At 38.6% G+C, this 19,969-nt stretch overlaps 2 protein-coding genes across 2 annotated transcripts in view; both read right to left on the bottom strand.

Moving 5' to 3' along the window:
- The window catches only part of ADAMTSL1 (ADAMTS like 1), a 254,998-nt gene that overhangs the window by 153,170 nt on the left and 81,859 nt on the right, over positions 1-19,969 (bottom strand). The window contains exon 5 of the mRNA XM_064439545.1: positions 13,697-13,933. Coding sequence (XP_064295615.1) covers positions 13,697-13,933 — 237 coding nt within the window. The remainder of the gene's footprint in view (positions 1-13,696; positions 13,934-19,969) is intronic.
- DENND4C (DENN domain containing 4C) overlaps positions 1-19,969 on the bottom strand; it is a 390,193-nt gene that overhangs the window by 353,821 nt on the left and 16,403 nt on the right. The window lies entirely within an intron of this gene.

Raw genomic sequence — 19,969 nt, 5'->3', positions numbered from 1 at the left:
AAGCAGTTTTCATACTCATTTCTATTGCATGTTAAGCTTCCTCCCCTTAAAACAGGGTAGTGAAGCACAGATTTTCCACACTAAAATCTTTTGAGTTCCAAATTGCTGAAGTGTGGTCAGAGGCTTAAACTGCAGATTGTTACCGCAAAAAATGTCAGAAGCAGCTCCATCCAGTTCCCTGACAATCTAATCCAAACCCCATTAAAATCAAGAAAATGCACTTATAAGTTCAGTAGGCTTTGGGTAAAGGTCTTCCATATTTCTAAAGGTGTTGCTATGAAGCTCATTGCTGTTGTGGTTAAATGCCTTTATAGCAGTAAAGGCAGGTCATGCAAAGATCTGGAGGTCTGTCAGTAGATGGAAGATGTCAGCCATGCAGTACCAGAGTGAGGAAATCATATGTGAGTACCAACTCCCTGCCCAGTTCTCTACCACCTCTAAAGTGAGCTAAATTTTTATTCTCCTTATGGGCTTAGCATGAAAAATTTAGCAACAAAAAACCAGTATAATAACAGCTAATCCCTAGTTGGCTGAGCCTGTATTGTTTTCTGGCATAATACATGACAGTTCTGCTCAGAGGTAAAGATTCCATATTACATTTTAGGCTGAAGTCCCATACTTCATACTGAGTTTGATTCTCCCTCCCACTCCCACTTTTACTCCATAGACAGGTAGTGAGTTGGCAAATCAGAAAAATAGGGATATTCATGACTCTGAGATACACACACAAAATAATTTTTACAGGACATTGCAAGAAAAAAAGATGGTCATCAAGTCAGCAAAGCAACTGCTGATGTATAGTTTAAAGGCATCAGGCTGAAAATCCCACAAGAGTTGGAACTAACGCACTGAGTGCATGCACAAAATATATGTGTGTATGTGTTCCCCTTGTGGACTTGAACTCTGGCTCAGTTTACTGGATTTTTCCAGAAATAAAACTGGACCAGCAATGACAGGTTCTGCTTCAGCCCTTCTAGCCTGGAAATGCCCTGAAGTAAGAAGTTTTCATAATAATTTCTATTCAGTATTAAGAAACTCAGGGCAGGAAATAATGTAATAAAGCAAGCTTGCAAATCTAGCAAACTATAAATAAATCCCTCTGTTTTTCAAAGGCCATGTCTGCAGTTCAAACACAAGAAGTTCTGAGAATCTGAGAAAAATAAAGTTGCCCTTCACATGGATACTAACGTGGGGCTCAGTCTGGGACTTGTGTTGGTTGTCACTGCTCAGCTGAAGGAAGTTTTGGATCAGAGCCACTGTTTCAACTGGGTCCAAAATTCTGGTTTACAATCAGGATGAAGTACTGTTGTACTCTTTAAATTCTTGTGGAGAGAACAAGCTCCAGGCTGTACAGCAAACTGGAACCAGATTGGTGTCTGTGATACAGGGACTTGCAACCCATGCCGAAATGATATCTGTCCTTCAGTCCACTGACACCATATAATGAGAGTTTGCCACCTCATCATTTTTCTGGCACAGTGTGCTGACATTATCCTGTGACCAGAAGTCTTGTGCAGCACCAAGCACGAGGCAGGATCCTCCTATGTCCCAAGGAATTTAGGTGCAAGCACACCACAATCAGCAACTATAATGGAAGACCGTAAGATGACTTTCACAATGGCAAGGCAAATTGTAACTGTGCTGGTAACAGTAGGCCCAGTTACATGTGCAATATATGTACTCACTTGGTACTTGAACCAAACACAACTTGCAACTGTTCAGGCAGTGTCAACAATCTTCAGTCACTAATCAGTAGCCAAATTGTTAAATATAACCACTGGAGTGACTGAGATCCACCTTCCAACACTCTAAGCCTGTGACTGGCCAGCCCAGTGATTTGTTGTTACTTGCTGCCTTACCTACCACTGATCCACTGGAACCAATTTGCAGATCCTGCTTTATATGTGTCCCATCAGCCTAGTATTCCCAGCTAGCCTGGGTTCTCTGTTATCACTATTTTTAAACTCAGACTGAGACCTTCATGGAGCCTCACTTGACCAGCACAGCAGACACAATACATTGAGAATCAGTAGTTCACACAAAGCTCTAGAAGAAAACAGCAAACACCCAGCAGCAGAAAGAGCTCAAGAGAAGTTCCTACTTCTCAGGTTTCCTCATTCTGAAACCACCCTTGATTTAAAAAGAATCAATTAAATCAATTTAAAAGCTACAACTTCTAAATGAGGATTTATAGAGGCACTAAAATCTTGGATGTGGGGAAAAAGTAACTCCTATCCTTATATGTAAATTTCATTAGAAGGTTCCTTCCTACATAAAAATGAATTTTTCAGGTTCAGTCATATAAAACCAACTAATTTATTGTGTGGGCCAACACCAGAAAGCCCACAGGTGTGGAAATGAAAACATCTCTATTTTGTTTTCTGATAATACAGAAATCGATAGGCTGCCATTCTGTAAGGAGTAACATTTAAACAGAATTAAGCTCCAAGAGTTTATGAATAGATGGAAGAGGAAGAAAAGAGGCTTTTGTGATTACCCATGTTCACTTATCCATTTCATTCACACTCTTCCTTGGTTTTGGCTGGATCTGGTTTCACATGTCCATATTCTGCCAGAGTAAGAAAGAATTTCTGCTTTATTCTTTAATGTTTGTGCTCTTATTGAGGGAGGAGAACAGAAAACACTAACTTTTTTCAGTCAGTGCTCTACAGCATGTCATTATTGAAATGTTTGATTTTCTCCAGAAGAATTACACATATTGCCTGGATAGACAGCTTATTTATAATTTCCAGGGGAAAGGTTTGCCAGGTTTTGTAGGAGATGAAAACACCACAACAGAAGGTGACTTCAAAGGCCATTATAAGTCAAAACTCATCAAGGCATCTCTCCTTCAGCTTCCTCAGAACAACATTCAATGAAGTCTGCCCTCTGGACCTATTCCCTTTGCCTAGACTATGAAGCACTAAACTGTAAAACATTTAATTAGCACTTGTGACACTTTTCATTTGACTGCGTCCTTTGTCAGCTCTGGTGACATAACAGACCTCATATTGCCACACAGGCCTCTCTTCTGTTTGGTGTACAAGCTTCCTTCTCTCAGACAGGCTTCCTTTGTTGACAGGAGCAGGTCCTCTGTCAGCTGGATCAATAGGGATCCAGCAGCAGTGCCTTGCTACTAACTGCCAGCACAGACTTTCTGGTGCTTTAGGCAGTCACATAACCTGTGTTATCAAGGAACAGACTTCACCCACAGTCCAAATACTTGAAAGAGACTGCATGTCCCCAAGCCACTACTGTAGCTGTTTAGTTTATGTGGTATTCCAACCTGCTGCTCAGTGTGTAAGAGGAGTGCATGCAGGTCCTATGAGAAGATATTTGGGATGACAGAGGAAACCAGCTAAAATACCTGCAGCCCCCCTGTCCTGGATCTTCACAGTAACTAGAAGCCTTGCCATGGCCTTCAGTGAGAACAACACATCTGTTTTTGTGTGGACTCTCAAAACTGCCTAACCAGTGCAGACATCTTGCCATCTTCACACAGCACTAAACCTGCTGCACCACTACATGTACCTCAGGTTTTTAGGTATGCTAAGGAAATACATGGAAATACATGACTTCCTGGTGACTGTAACAGAACTCTTAAGAGTCTCCAAACTGCTCTTTTGAATTTCTTCTTTTTACTAAGTCCTTAATTACAATGCACTTCCCCCACAGCAAAAGATGTTCTGTGTACTTCTGGTCAAAGATATACCCACAGTAAACAGCTTGTCTACTTGGGAGTAACAGCAGGTGTCGTTTCTGCTCAAACACTAGAACAAAATATCTCTGCAGTGATGCCAATCTCTGTTAGACCATAAAGGGTAGAACTAATACCTCAGGGCAGGGGTGTGGAGTTCTAATAATGCAAATGCTGATTCTTTCACTCAACAAACATACCCCCATTTCCTTGTCACTCTCTGCTTGTTGTTACCCGGCAGGATGATAGCCATTTAAGCCTTTGACACTTATATGTCATTAGGTTCTCCACCCCTTCTGTGTGCTGGAAAGATGCCATGCTGGGGGAAAAGTTACTTCTTTCATCTCAGAACAATGATACACATCAACAAGAAAACAAAATTAAGGTTTGTTATCCACAGAACATGAGGTAGATGAGGAAGGAGAATATTAGACAGAAAGTTCAAAGAGCAGTTCAGCTATTCTGCCTGTGTTCAAAAACACCTGACCATCAGAAATCAAGAATTCAGTACCTTCTGAAATGTTATGTCCCCAGAAGGCATCTAGGTTTCAACATACTAGAAAAAAATATGGATTCTTTTTGAACATTTGGGCCCAGGGGTTTGGTGCAGACATCAGAAACTGAAAAGCTATTATAATCATCATGCCAAAAGCTGGGCTAAATTGAAAGACAGCTTAGACCTAATCCTATTACAATGCCTTCTACATGTCTGAGGAAAAATAGCCACCCTCTTGCCTAAATAATATATTTATTATTATACTTGCATTTTCTTCTGGTGTGTTATAGCTCAGAAAAGAGAAAAAAACCCTCAACAAAACTAAGAAAGCTACAAAAAGCAGACAGAAATAGCTGAACTACAGGAGACTGAAATCCCAGCAACATGTAAATACCTAGAGTTTTTTCCTCAAGTGCTGTCCTTTTTTGTAACCTGACTTCTGTCATAGGCTTGGCAGAAGAAAAAGATCATTACTGGAACCTGTCTTGGGGGACTGAATGCCTCTAAAAATGAATACGCACTCGTAGAAACACAAATGTTTCCTGTTTGTAGAGAATTAATGAAACAAAGGCTATTAATTTCTCTACTTTGCCATCAAATGGGCAAATGACAGGCACTTTCAGTCCTCTTGTCTGAATGTAGAACTACAACACAGATAAAAATCTCTTTCTGGAAATTATTGACTCTCAGAGTTTTCACAGTTAGATAACAAGCCAAATTAAAGTGCAGAAAAATGGGATCCTGTCAAAATAAGCACATGGTCCCCAGTGTTATCGGTAGCAAGCACAGAGGAGAATAGTCTTTAAGATTAGAGGGATGAGTGTTGCAGTGGAAAAATGCAGACCATTTTCTTCCAGGGCTTCAGACAGGGTGGGAAAGAGTCATGGCCTTCTTCTTCCTCAAAACTGGAGTTGACTTGAAGGGTCTGAAGAGATCATGCAAAGAAGTCAGGTCCTAAGCTAAGGAGTGACTAGGAACAGCCATGGGCCTGGGTGCTGATTTCCGTGGCAGTGCACCAGGTGCACCCCAAAGGGGCAGCTAGGGCCTGAGGCAGTTTCATGATCCTTCAACAGCCTACTAGGTGATCACCTAACATACATTCTTTAAAATCCATATTTTACCTAGTATCAAGCAGGTTTACTGTGCCAGTGAGTACAATATCCATGCACCAAGCACACCAAACGCAGTGTTAAGTGACTCTGTTAATCTGACTAGCTTTGTATTTTTGGCTCAGCTGGAAACATGAAAGGATCCATGCGACACTTTGTAGATGGAAGGGAGTAAGAGAAACTGCCCAACCTGAAGTCATATTAGACAGGCAATATAGCACAGTCATCTGTTTAAAGGAAAGAAAATTTTTCCACTCTTCTGACATTATGCACCAGCCAGTGTAGACTCTGTCTCTGATGAAAAAAATTATAAACACACATATATATAGCCATTTAAGTAGGAGTATATATAGAACATAATAACTTGATAACCATACAGTGGGAAAAACTAACAAAATATCTTCACTGCAGAAAAGTCTACAAAACTGTCTGCAAAGTAGGATATAGGAAAAAATCAGGTGCGTAGTTTTGAAATCCTTGTATAATGACAGATGTTCTCATTTATCACATTATTGTACTTATTATTTCACCTGTTAGATCTCCGAACCCTACCACACAAAAGCAGCATATGACAATCTAGAAGGTGTTTTTCCCTTACATTAGAAATATTTTTAGAATTGGTGAATTTCAATTCACAATAAATCTCTTTGCCTATCACAGATTTATAACAATAAGTAAGTAACATCAAAATAGCGAGCAACAGTACTTAATGCTAATATTTAAAACAAATATGTTTTATTTGTGAAGTAACGGTATGAAACTATCCTCAATACCCTTCTGGCAAAATATTCTTAACACAGTGCATTCACTGCCTCAGTTTGCTATGAATGATAGCTTTGGAAATTCAACTAAGTTTTGTTGGTTACAATTCTATTGCAATACTAACTTCAAAAATAAACAAGCCATAGCAAGCCATTGCACTTTATTAAATCATCTTTTCTAATGTTTTTTAAAAGCAGTGGTTTTCATCCTGTGTCCAATGTACTGGGGTCCATAGACTGACCACTTTTGTTACGGGTACTTTGCTGTCTGTGAAAGGTAGCTAAGGAAACTAGCTGTTGTCAGCCGACTTGAATTCAGTATGCAGCTCAGCAGGAAAAATCTTAGGAATCAATAAATCAGAAAAGTTATAATATACCTCTAGTAATATTTGGTAGTAGATCTGTAAAGAACAATTTAATACTATCATAAATAGTAAACATTAAGATTAGCATTTCTGGGATGAAGATCTCTTTAACTAACAACCTGTAAAATTGAAAATATGTAATGGAGAAAGATGGGCAGTTTTGGGAGAAGAAGCAGAGGTGTTTTTTCCAGTCCTGAAAACATTTTCATAGTAACAAACTTGCTTAATGGCCTCCTTGGAAATGACCAGCTTTTTAATCATTGATCTAATTCTGCTATTAGAGCTATAATATTATTAATTTGGTTATTCTACCATATATATGAAATAATTTTGTGGTCTTTGATACAAACAATAACAATAGTAATAATAATAATAATAATAGCAATAATAACAACAACAACAATAATAATAACATACAGATAGGATCAGAGTTGGTTTTTCAACAGCAGGACAGTCTGAGATTGCTGTAAAATTATTCCAGGTTTATGCTGAAATAACAGAAAGCAAAAGTAGACCTCTTTTATTGTGATTCTTTGGAAAAATTTAAAAGAGTCAATAGGTTTTATACACCTGCAAGTATAAGAAACTAGTCGGTTCTTAACACATCCCAGACACATATCTCGTAAATTTCTTGGGCTAGTGAGACTGGTTTTGACTCTTTAACAGGCACCGTTTAACTAAGTGTTGCTATTAATTGTAGCATCGTTCATTTTTTCAGGTTTTTGCAATAAAAGTTACACCGTCTTTCAAAGACAGTGGTTACACTTTTTGCCTTTGATGGCATATTTTACATAGTTGCACCCTTTCAGCAGTTAGCTAAAAGGGAGTGTTCTGGTTATGGACATTTTCAATGTCTAATCTTTCAATATGAAAATGACATAAGCTTTCTAGTAGGTGCTGTCATGATTTTTCACTTTTTCTCAGAGAAGGACTCCTGTTGTCCAGATTATGCACTTCGCTATGACTGGTATTGCAGACAAAAAAAAAAAAAAAAAAAAAAAAGTATGTGAAAAGAGTAAATGCCTGTGAGAATGGAGGGGAGGCAGCAATTCTGCATTGTCAGAGAAACTGCTGTATTTTCACTTTCCTGGTTCCTCTGAAGCTGGGTTCCTTGGGCTGGTGAGTAGGAAAAGATAACAGAAGAGGAGGGCCATTCCATATGTGTAAGTAAAAAAGACTGCCCAGACTGCAAGCATCTTGTGCATGAATGTGACTTCAGGGAAGAAATACCCATTTACATCAGGTGAGGATTTGGCTATGATATTGATGGGACCCACTTTTTGGAAATCCTAGGCAGCATCTTACTGTCTGGCCATATATTTAACAAAAGTCATAATAGTTATCTAAAAAAAAAAGATCCTTAACTGGTGCTATACAGCAAAATGCAGATTCTGCCATTAGTACTGGATATAGAAGAAGCCTTGGATAATTCTTTATCATCAATCTATGAAAGCAAAGCCTGATTTTCTTGTACTTTCTTGCCAGACTTAACAGAAGGAACAGTTCTGGAATTCATACAAGGAGAAGACAAAAATTAAATTGAGAGAGAACCAAGTATGAAGACTGTGATAACAGGAAGAACAAGTGAAAGGGATAAGGAAAATAGAAAAAGCCAAAAATGAAAATTTAATATTTCCCCTTCAGCAAAAACAGAGAGAGAAATCTGAGACTTCTATTACAGCAGGGAAACTGGATAACAGGAAGGAGATTTTGTTTTCATTATTAAAAGTCGCAGTAGGTTTCATGGATTATTGGTGTTTGGGGCACAGGCCTTTCAGAGCATGAGGGGACTATGGTCCTCTACCCAGCGTTGCAGCCTTGGCTGGCATTTGTTTAGAACCCAAACTGTGAAAATGTGAGGGAAGAAAAAGCTGCACTAACAGGCTGTTGCTTGAGTGAACAAGCAAGGAGAACACCCAGTTAGAGATACGGCAGGCAGTGATGGGGACATGTTAGGAACGTTCACAGTCCATGACCAAGTGAAGTCATCAGATGAGAAAGGATAAAAAAATGTGTGGGGACAGGAACAAGCCACAGGAGTTGGCAGTCACAGTAATGGAGAAGAGGTCCATGCATTTACCAAATTACAGTAATGATTTTGGTGAGTAACTTATAAGGCTGTTTCTTCATCAGAACGTTGTGTAATGCAATGAATAAAATCTGAAAGAAATTTTCTTCAGGTGAATCTCCTACAATTCACTGATAGTACCGTGGTCTGGAATAACCACTCTGGAGCAGAAGTCCCTTGGAAAACAGAAGGTGGTGGCAGCTGCCTATATATCTGACCCCTCAGATGACTGGGAGTTAGACCAAATCCTTGTTAGAAGCAAGGGCATTGAATTTGACTATCACATTTTTGCCTGAAAACATCCACCGTATTTTAAACTTGCTTGAAGTTTTAGTAGAGTTTATTAGAATTGAAAGAAATTAGAGAGGGGGAAAATCTACTCCTGCTCAGTTTAGTTCCTGTCAGCATATGACAGCAATCTTCATTCTTTCTGAAGGGCCAGCCACTTCTTTCTGCTTGCACAGCCTTCTTACACAAGAACAAAAGAGAAAACCCAACACCTTTTAAACCTGCAAAAAATAGTGGAGATATAAGGCAGGCAAAAAAGCTTCAGCTCTTTCAAGCAAATTAAGAAGAAAGAGGGAAAGAAGAAAAGAAAGAAACAGAGCAAGGAGAGGAAAAAACGAGACAATTAAAGGAAGAAAGGGAGAAAGACAGAAAGAGAGAGAGAAAGAGAGAAGGAAAGAGACAAAAGAGAGAGAAAGAGAGAAAGAGAGAATGAGAAAGAGAAAGAAAGAGAGAGAGAAAGAAAGAGAGAGAGAGAGAGAAAGAAAGAGAGAGAGAGAAAGAAAGAGAGAAGAAGAGGGAGAAAGAGAGAAAGAAAGAGAGAAAATAAGAGAGAAAGAGAGAAAGAAAAAGAAAGAAAGAAAGAAAGAGAGAAAGAAAGAGAGAAAGAAAGAAAGAGAGAAAGAAAGAAAGAAAGAAAGAGAGAAAGAAAGAAAGAAAGAAAGAAAGAAAGAAAGAAAGAAAGAAAGAAAGAAAGAAAGAAAGAAAGAAAGAAAGAAAGAAAGAAAGAAAGAAAGAAAGAAAGAAAGAAAGAAAGAAAGAAAGAAAGAAAGAAAGAAAGAAAGAAAGAAAGAAAGAAAGAAAGAGAAAGAGAGAAAGAAAGAGAGAAAGAGAGAAAGAAAGAGAGAAAGAAAGAAAGAAAGAGAGAAAGGAAGGAAGGAAGGAAGGAAGGAAGGAAGGAAGGAAGGAAGGAAGGAAGGAAGGAAGGAAGGAAGGAAGGAAGGAAGGAAGGAAGGAAGGAAGGAAGGAAGGAAGGAAGGAAGGAAGGAAGGAAGGAAGGAAGGAAGGAAGGAAGGAAGGAAGGAAGGAAGGAAGGAAGGAAGGAAGGAAGGAAGGAAGGAAGGAAGGAAGGAAGGAAGGAAGGAAGGAAGGAAGGAAGGAAGGAAGGAAGGAAGGAAGGAAGGAAGGAAGGAAGGAAGGAAGGAAGGAAGGAAGAAGGAAGGAAGGAAGGAAGGAAGAACCTTCATTGTTTCCTTTTCAAAGAGCTTAAACATCAAGTGTAAACTGCATGAGGCAGAATGGAGAAATCAGTGTTCTAACACACATGCTCAGTGCAGTGATTCCTTCTTTTTGTTGCCATGATGATGTAAAGTGTGATGAGAAAAGGCAACCTCGATTTCAAATAAAAGCATAATATGAGATATTTTAAAAGAAATAGAACTGTCAAATTTTCTGACTTAGAAACTTCTCATTACATAGTCAATGTGCAATACTATAGATAATGAATTTTTACTGCTTCACTTCTGCCATTAATAACCTCACAAACAGTTTGTGAGCACACAACAGGCCACAGGCTGGGCCAAATATTGCATGCTAACAAATATTCCTGTGGTTAGTTCAGAGAGCTGGCACAATTGTTTGATACACTGGGAAAAATGCACTATGTCTATGTAAGCATACACTGATGTTAATGTCACTTTTACTAATTCAGAATTCCTGCACAAACTGTAATTGAATAGGCATGTTTGTATGTTTTATAAAATATTCCAGCTGAACGACCTTCAATTCCTTCTTGGTTGCCAATTACAGTGTAAAAAAATCATACCTAGGGGTTTAATCAGAACATACTATGAAAATCCGTATACTTCTCTGTAATAAAGACCCAGCCAAATAATACTTGGATTAATGCAAACCCACTGGGATGGCAAACCTAAAGTTGTTTTCAGTAGTTTTGCTCTGAGCGACCCATAAAATATATCTCTTCATTCCCAAGAGAGTGTAATTCTTGCAAAGAACCTATTAACACACATAATTTGACTTTTTAATCTTCAGGACCTTAGACTGAATAAATACCTCAGAAGACTGCATTTTTTTGCAGTTGTGATAAACAATACCTTCATATTATTACAGCTGTCTGTTGTACTGCCCCAAATCACACCATTCCAGGGACATCTCATGAAAATTTTGCTGAACCCACAGGATCGTTTTGAGCTCTCACAAACTACTGAGACCTGTGATTGTTATGTTTACAGTGTGTTAACAATTTTAGGTAAGTGGTACAAATGCATAGAAATAACTTCTAAGACAATATTTTGTGTCCTCTAAAATTTACATTCATTCACTATGATTACAGAAAAAAGTTTATTCAAACAAATGTTACAGAGCAAGAACACTCTACTTTGTTCTTCTATAATACTATGATCTTTCATAATTTTAAAAGACCCTTTATAGAGGTGTCATTGTTTCGGGTGGGATAGAGTTAATTTTCTTCATAGCAGCTAGTACAGGACTATGTTTTGGATTTGTGCTGAAAACAGTGTTGGCAGTGTGGAGATATTTTAGTTGTTGCTAAGTAGTGCTTATACTAGTCAAGGACTCTTTCAGCTTCCCATGCTCTGCTGGGTGCACATTAAGTTGGGAAGGGACGCAGCCAGAACAGCTGACCCCAGCTGACCAAAGAGATACCCCATACCATGTGATGTCATGCTCAGCATATGAAGCTGGGGGAAGAAGAAGGAAGGGAGGGACGTTTGGAGTTACGGCATTTGTCTTTCCAAGTAACAGTTACATGTGATGGAGTCGTGATTTCCTGGAGATGGCTGAACACCTGCCTGCTGATGGGAAGGTGTGAATAAATTCCCTGTTTTGCTTTGCTTCTGCATGTGGCTTTTGCGTTAGCTGTTAAACTGTCTGCATCGCAACCCACAAGTTTTGTCACTTTTACTCTTCTGATTCTCTCCACCATCCCACTGAGGGGGAGAGAGCGAGTGGCTGCGTGGGGCTTAGTTGCTGGCTGGGGTTAAACCACAACAAGAGGCCATAGAATAACGTTGCTTTCAAAGAAGGTTCATCATTAATTCTGACAGATTTCATACTGTTTACCTTTCTGGACTGCCAAGGTAGTATTAGCTATTACTGTGATAGTAAAGCAGCTGCTGTCCTAAAGCATACAATTAGGGCAAATCTAGTTATGACCTTTTTAATGCAGTACCTCTACTGTTGAAAAGATATAACTTGCTAACAGGGATGCACTGTGACAAAACACTTTGAGTTGCTTTAAATTTAACACACCCAAAATTATAAAATTATTCACTGTGAGGAATGCAACATGAGCACTTGTATTTTAATATCATTTTTGGCTGTTCTCAAAATGATGCAGTAATAATAACGTATATGGAAAATGTTAATGAAGAAACTGAATGCTGAAGATCATGGAAAATGCAGAGTCATTGTGTTTATGCATTGAAAATAATGTTACCATTCTAGGGCATATAAGGAAAGGGTTAGTTTAACTGAAGCTCCTCGGGGACAGCAGTACTAGTGTGTTCTCTATTTTCAAAATACTTACCTTAGCCACAGAGACAATTGGTCCTCATAGTCATAACAGTGCAGCTACCTTCAGCCTTCCAGGAGTAAGTGTCATGAGAATGAAAATTAGTTTATTTTAGTAGTGGCTGCTTAGGACCTGTGTTCCTAAGGGAAGGTTTTCTCAGAAAGGTATGCTGCATATTTGGACCAAAACAGAAATCAGCCTGACACAGAGCCTGATTGCACTGCTCCTAATTTCCAGGCCACTATAGGCAGAACACTTTGAATAATTTTCCCATCCAGATTCCTATGCCTCCAGTTAAGTTTATAAAAGATTTAAAAGCACAAAAGACTGGAATTAGTCTGCTCATTAGGCAGTTTGGAATTTTGAGATTGTGCACTCAGCTAAGGTAAGAGGTCTAGATGGTTGCCTTCTTCAGATCACAAATGAGATTAGCCCAATATCTGCCTGCTCCGATTTGTTTACTGCAGCACTGCTTCTGTCTCAGAACAGAAAATCAAAGAGAAAGGAAACAGGGAGGAATGCTTCCAAAGGCATATAAAGTGGCTGAAATTACACTAGAAAGCCAACAACTCATCAAGTCTACATAGATTTGAAGGAAACTGGGCACTGAAACATGAATCTAGACTCAACCTTTGGTGAGATTCAGGTGCGTTCAGTACCTAACAGATGGCACGAATGCCCTCCCCTCCATCAACCTGTAGTCTGCATGTAGTTCGGGAGACTAAAGTCTAATGTAGATAGGTTGTAAAGAGTAGCAATATATAAGTAAAAGCATAAAGGTAATACAAAAACAAATTAGGATGACAATGAATTGGTTGAATGTTCAATAGATCTCCATGCACTGTGAAGTGAAGGGTTAAAAAGCCCACATATCTCACTTTTAACAAACAGGGAGGCTGAGGCCCAAGGATACAGAACAGCTTGCTTAGTCCTGTAGGAAATCAATGGCAGATTTTGCAGTTTAGTACCTTAGCTACTGCTATGTGGTTTGTGACTTACAGGGATCAATAATTCTCAAAGATAATGCAATTTCATAGACTTGGAAAACTTTGGTATATCCAAATGAAAAGCTAAAAAATTATTTTTTAATGATGCTTTCAAATGAGATTTGCTGCTGCAGCTAACTACAAAAAAAGTTCAAACCCAGAACACATTCCACAAAAAACCCACAAGGAAACAGTATAGAAAACTTCTGAATTTGTACAATTCTTCCAAACACGGTAGAAGAAGTCAACTTAAAAGAACGAAAACAGCTGATTAAAATGAAGGCCCTGAAATGATACAAGTATGGAGAAGACGAGAGAGTGAGGGCATGAGAGAGATCTGAGGGGAGGAGTCATGAGGAAAGGTATTAGGGCGGGGCTTCTCTCCTTACTTGGCACAAGCCACTGATGGGTATTAGGGCGGGGCTTCTCTCCTTACTTGGCACAAGCCACTGATGCACATGTCCAGGGATTCAGTGTAGCACCGGGTCCCATCCAGAACCTTTGGCGCCAGCTCCACAACCAGAGCTGCCCCTCTGGCCTGGCACTTTAATGAGCATGGGTTGTCGGGGTCGTTAGAGACGGGAAGCCACTCGTAAAACTGCCCCTGGTACTTGACGTCATTGTGAGCAGAGCACTGCTGAGCACGAAAATCACCTGCTTCTGGCGGGCAGTCCTGCAGAAATGAAAGAGGAAAAAGTTAGCAGGTCTGTTTGGGACAGCCAGTTGCAGTATCATGCAGCTGGCTGGGCTCCACAGCTGCCAGATGTAGAGGGTTTTTCTGTTTAGACAAAGAAGACTGATAGAAACAGCTACAGCTACACATAATTCAACTGGACAATTATACCTTTCTTTCTTTTTTCTGCAAAAGTATTGAAAGCATACACAGACCATGTGTAAATATACTTGAGGCGTAACAAATGCACTGTACATGTCTTAACCACAGCCCTAAAATGCTCTTGCTGAATCTCTTTCCAGTTGTGCACAAATGTGAAGTGTGTGCACAGTCACTGTCTTCCAGCCAAATTTTCCTCTTTGTTTGAAGAGAAAGGAAAAAGAATTATGTAATTTAATTGTTTGTTTATTTAAGCTTTTGTCACTAGCTTTTTTTTTTGTCTCAGAGACCTAAATCTGTCGGTAGGGAACAAGAAACTGAAAAATATGGCACATATTTGCATTTCTTTAACCTAAGATTTCATAACTCGCATAATTAGCAACTTACTATTATTTACGGGGAAGACCTTTAAAAAGCCTCTTTGTTAATCCTTCAGGAGGTTTGTGAGACATATAAACCCTACTCTGAACCCAGTACACCTGATACAAAAAACAAAGACCACTCATGCTACTTAAAGTCTCTTGTTGATGAGAACATGAGGCTTTTTTTTACCCACATATACTTTCTTGTGATCATTTAGGACTGAAACCATAAGTCAAGTTCTCAAGAGAGCAAGAAGAGCTTCAAAATCATGAGACTTCAGGCAAAATAAACCTGAGTTCTTTTTATTTCCTTTCCAGTTTTTCATCCTTGAAGACTGATATTTGAAGTTTTCATGTGCAAGCAACCACAAAGCCTAGACATTTATTGTTTGTTTTTTTTTTAAGTAACCTGAATTTCTCACATAATTATGGGAATATATTAGCTAAGCTTTAGGAAAAACATTAATCATCATGAGACCTGTGACAAAAAAAAGCAAATGTTGGCAATATGGCTGCCTGAGACTACTAAGGTCCCATAGTCCTCCACCCTGCTGCTGTAAGGAAACCTGCTTCTTAATGATACCTGGTCAAATACCAGGTGAAATTAATACCTGTTATACACTTTGCTTGAAGACTAACGTTTTTTTACAGAGGGTCATAACTATCAGGTATAGACTTGATAGGGAAGGATTTTTATATATATACAATGACATAACTAGGCAATATCCTTATTAGATGTCTGTATTCTCTGTTCATCCTCAGACAACTTTATTCTATAGAAATTCAAGTAGCATTAATGACAACTTTATTCACAGACTTCTTGTCCTCCCAGCTAGGAAAGAAAGTCTTACTGCTATTGAGGCAAAATACCTCTTCTGATGTTTAAATAAACAGCTCTGATTCATCGGCCCTTTTCTACACCTTTTTTCACAAAAGCTCTTCCACTTTTTTTAAATAGGGCAGATTATTACAGCTTTCCATATAAAGAGCATAGGGACTGCATGTCACTTTATGACATTAAAGAATAATTGTTTAGTATTAAGGTCTAAAATAAAACCTGTCTTAAAAATCAAGCTTTCAAATCTCCTCTTGAAGCAAATTGGCAGAATCTTGGCTACAAATTTGTCATTTGTATACCCTTGGCTCAAACCCAGGTTAACCAATTTGGCCTCTTATTCACTGTGTAGTGGCAATGTGGTTATGCCCATTTTGTTTGAATGTTGAATGATGTTGGATCACACCACTCCAAATATTTCTTATAGTGAACTATACACACATACAAGCCATGGCTTTAAGCCACATAACTTCAGCTAATTTGCTTTTTACTCTAAGAGCAAATTCTCAGTTAATTTGCTTTGTTTTTGAGTGTGATGCAGCCCAAAAGTAATGGGTGAAGCTCCAGCCAAAAGTTCTGCTAACTACAGCGGAATAGTGTTCCTGCTACAAAAGGTTAAATAGATTAAATGTATGAGAAAAGAAGGATTGGGGTTAAATCTTACTCTAGAAAAATATGTATCAAAAAGTAATAATGCAGAGGTCATTCATCCTTTTGAAAGTGGAGGTTTAAAGTCCATGCTCGTAACTGGAATTTTACTGCTGGAGGTCTTAAACAGCAGACAGTTTTTCTATTCATATGTTATGGAAGATTAAAAAACAAACAAAAAGTAAAATGTTGGAAATATTTCAGCCTGATTTTAAAATCTCCAGAAAACCTTAGAGACAATCAGGCCCTTTTTGTGATCTGGGCAAACTGTTGATACAGGACAAAGTTTGGACAGCAGAACAGAGTAAAGAGAGCAGAAGAATATGTGGGAAATCCATTATTCTTCCATAGCTGTGTATTTAGAGAAAAAAGAGGTTTTTATGTTCTGGTTTTAAACAGAGGATGAACAAGACAGTTACAGCTTGACCCAAGTTCTGGTTTAGCTCTATATTCAAACGGAAGAGACAAGCAAAGAGAAACATTGTGGCCTTACTTCCTGCCGCAAAATCTTCTGGTGCATACCCTGCTCTGAATTTTTCTGTCCATAAATGAATACAGTCAGGTCTATTGGCTTGGCTTAGGCTAGTTGCAGAGATCCAAGCCAAGTCGCTTGTTTGGTTCAAGCTTGGCTCTGCCTTCGAAACTTCCTGGCTTGCATTAGCTTTATTTTTACAAAGACAGAAGGGCCCGATAAAGCACACAACACACAGAGTTCATAATCGTGCTTTGTACAGTATTCAATACTATGTTTGTTGTTTTGGATTTTATTTTTAAATCAAAGAAAGAAAAAATGTACAGTCAACATAACAAGTTTTTGGGACACGGCAGGTGACCAGGACTGATGTTAAATACTTCAAACCTTTGATATGATGATCAAAATAAAACAATGGATTTAAATAGTAGAGCTTGTGTTTTAAAAAGTTTTCATGTGAAATTTTAAACCATTCAAAGAATACATTCAAGCAGTCAGAAATGCAGACACGCATACTTATCTTGGCACACAGATACGAAAATAGGTCACAGTCTGTCCCAGCACTTTTCTCCTACAGAGATCCTGAATCCTAAATCTACCTGAAGGCCTTGAAGATTCCTTTCCCTGCGGCGAGAACTTTTCTTCCACTTAGGAAAGCACATGTACTTGCACCTACAAGTGTAACACCTGCATGACCTGTGTAACTGTTTTTTTATACCAAAACAGATAATGTTAAGAAAAGTAGTGGTCTGTATACCCATCCTTAAACACAGGTCACTGAGACTGAAAAAGTAGGAACTATATAAAACTTGGCACTGCTTATTAATCTCTTGTCCATGTTTTTTTGTTTTTTTTTTTTAAACTTACTATTTATTGTTTGTATTATTTGTCAGTGGAGATCAGAGCTTCTTCGTTCTGGGCTTTGTGCAATCATATAATGAAAGACAGATATAAGCTCACAGCCTATAAATAAGTATTGTAATTACTGAAATAATGGATAAGGCAAAGCCAGTGTTTTGCTGCATACTTGCTCAAGCAGTAAACTGCTATTCTCTTCTAAACACTTTGCATCCTTTGGATAAAAGCATTTGCCGTTTTGAGGCAGTCTTCCTGTGCCTTATTTCTGCAGTGCCGGCTCCTGGACAGGAGAAACTATAGACTCTGACTCCACTAAGTCGTCTTCTATTCTAAAAAAAATCAGCCTGCTTTCAGTATGTGCATGGGGGCTTGGTAGAAGGGGATCCTCTACAGCTGCCAGCTAACACTGCTTCACTGGCCTGAGTGAAGTTACGTTTTACTCCACCTAAGTGTCTGATCCTGCAAGCTATCTAACCATAAGCAGTTTGTCTACCTGCACAACAGATTGACAGGCAAGGGTGTGCCCACACTTTGAGACAGCCAGAAGTCATTGGCCAAATCAGTATAGCAGTGAACCCAAGGTAGCATGTCTTTGCATGGGTTATGTAGTTCTGTGAGGTATTTTGCTAACCACATCTGCATGGCCTGTGTTTGGCTTGGAGCACGTGGCAGCACTGGTATCTGGCCACAAAAGCACTACACTCCTGTTTCAGGTGACTCTAGCTTTGGTGCTATATTCAAATCTTACTGGTTTTGTTTTCTTTTGGAAATTATCTGTGGGCCCCTGCAGACATGAGGAATCACTGCCATTGCACTCCTTGAAGAACCAGAAAGGAGTAATAAACTTGAAAGTCTCATGTAAGTCCATTTATCTTCAAGCTTCCTATTCACTGAGGCTTTTTAGGGAAGAAAATTTCCAGTGAATAAGAAACAACTGTTCCTTCTCTGTAAGTCCTAGATGGCTGTTTCATGACCTTTAGCTCATGAAGGTTCACGAGATATTCCTGAAAGACTGAGCTTGTGCTGGATACCTACAGCCTCTGTTCACCCTCTCAGGTCAAGGTTTCCTCCACTACAATGAAAATATATATCATTTTAAAGATGATCAGAAACCCCTTTGATGTATGAAACCTATTTTAAAATAAACACAGGAGTTTCATCTTCACCTCTTAGGCACGTAATTTTGGCTGTATTATTACGGCTTCATTTGCTTCCTCACATCCACATTTTTTTTTTTAGTTTGACCTCCTATTTTACCCTATTGTAATTCATAAGGTCCATGGAGTTTTGCCGTGTTGGAATCCTACTCAAAACAATTTCTATTAATCAACAAATGAGTGCAAAAGATAAGATGAATCCCAGATGTCCCTTGATGATGATAGGTAGATCAGATTTCATGGGACAAAAGAGGGTCAGGCTTTTTCAAGTTTACTTAGTGGGTGAAATGTGGAAGATCATATCTAAGCTGCGATAGGTGGAAACAGTCGAGGAACCTTAAAACAGTTTACAATATATGTGCTTGTATATTTGTAGAGGCCAAGGTTGATTTACTATACTTGGAGCTTTTCCTGTGTGCAAAAAATAACTAACAACTGGACTACTCTGTGTAGCATCTGACAGAACAGCTTGCTGAACCAGTTCCATGAAGTACACACGGTGTTTCAGCCACACAGATTCGCCTACCAAGAAACAAAGCCTGAAGTCCTCAAGTAGGGGTTTGCCCAAGACTAAATAAGAGCTTTAGATGAAAGTACAGAGACTTAGGAGATCTAAGGATTTAACAGAAACTCCACTTGGCCTTGAAGCCTTATTGAGTACCCTGCTTGAATTAAGTTTCTTGCAGTCAGATTTTTCACTAGTCTACTCCTGTGAACTTCTAAATATGTTAGGATCATCTTAGGTCCGTAGATCGAGAAGGGCTTATACTATAGCTTTCTCTGACAAACCCAAGACACTGCAATATCTGACAGAGAGAAGCAGGAGAGAAACAATAAGAACAAAGTAAATGAAGGAATATCAGCAGATGCTTCTACTCTGTATTAAATAAACATGGAGTGGAGATGAGGGCTAAAACAGTCAGTGAAGTATAAATCTAAACCTCCATGAATATTTGTCATTAGAAATTATTATAAGATCTTTTTCTAACAAAAACTGGTTTTTTTAAAAAAAAAATAGTTTGTTCCCATTTTTGGCAAATAATTCAATATGCAGCTTTTAATGCCATTTTAATATGGTAACTTGTATTTCAGCTTGAAAAACTTAGAAATATTTCAGTCAAAAGCTAATACAAGTATATAATATTAAAGTACACTTTCCTAAAGGCACCATGGGCACCACATTGGCAGATCAAAACGAGATATTCAAATAAAAAGAATTATTATTATCAAAATATTGAATTTAAATCTATGAATCACCCAGTGGTTCTTGAAGTCCTGAACAGACTCCTGAAATTCCACTGTCATGGATGTGATCCAGGTTGTTTGGCCTACAAAAATTCTTGATGCATTTACGTAGAATGGCAGCAATGTGGGGTTTTTTTTTGTTCTGTTTTTCAGTAGTTAAAGACCCACAGGTCTGCTTGCTGTGAAGATAACACAAATCCAGAAGTCAAAGCTGCTACATACTATAAGCCTCATAGCAACATACTATAAGCCATTGTTTCCAAGTATGAAAAAAATAATTCCTAGATGACACACTGAGGT

This window comes from Phalacrocorax carbo, chromosome Z (assembly GCF_963921805.1).
Source record: "Phalacrocorax carbo chromosome Z, bPhaCar2.1, whole genome shotgun sequence".
Classification (NCBI taxonomy): Eukaryota; Metazoa; Chordata; class Aves; order Suliformes; family Phalacrocoracidae; genus Phalacrocorax; species Phalacrocorax carbo.
Note: the sequence above shows the minus strand (reverse complement) of the source record. Positions and strands in the feature narration are given on the sequence as shown.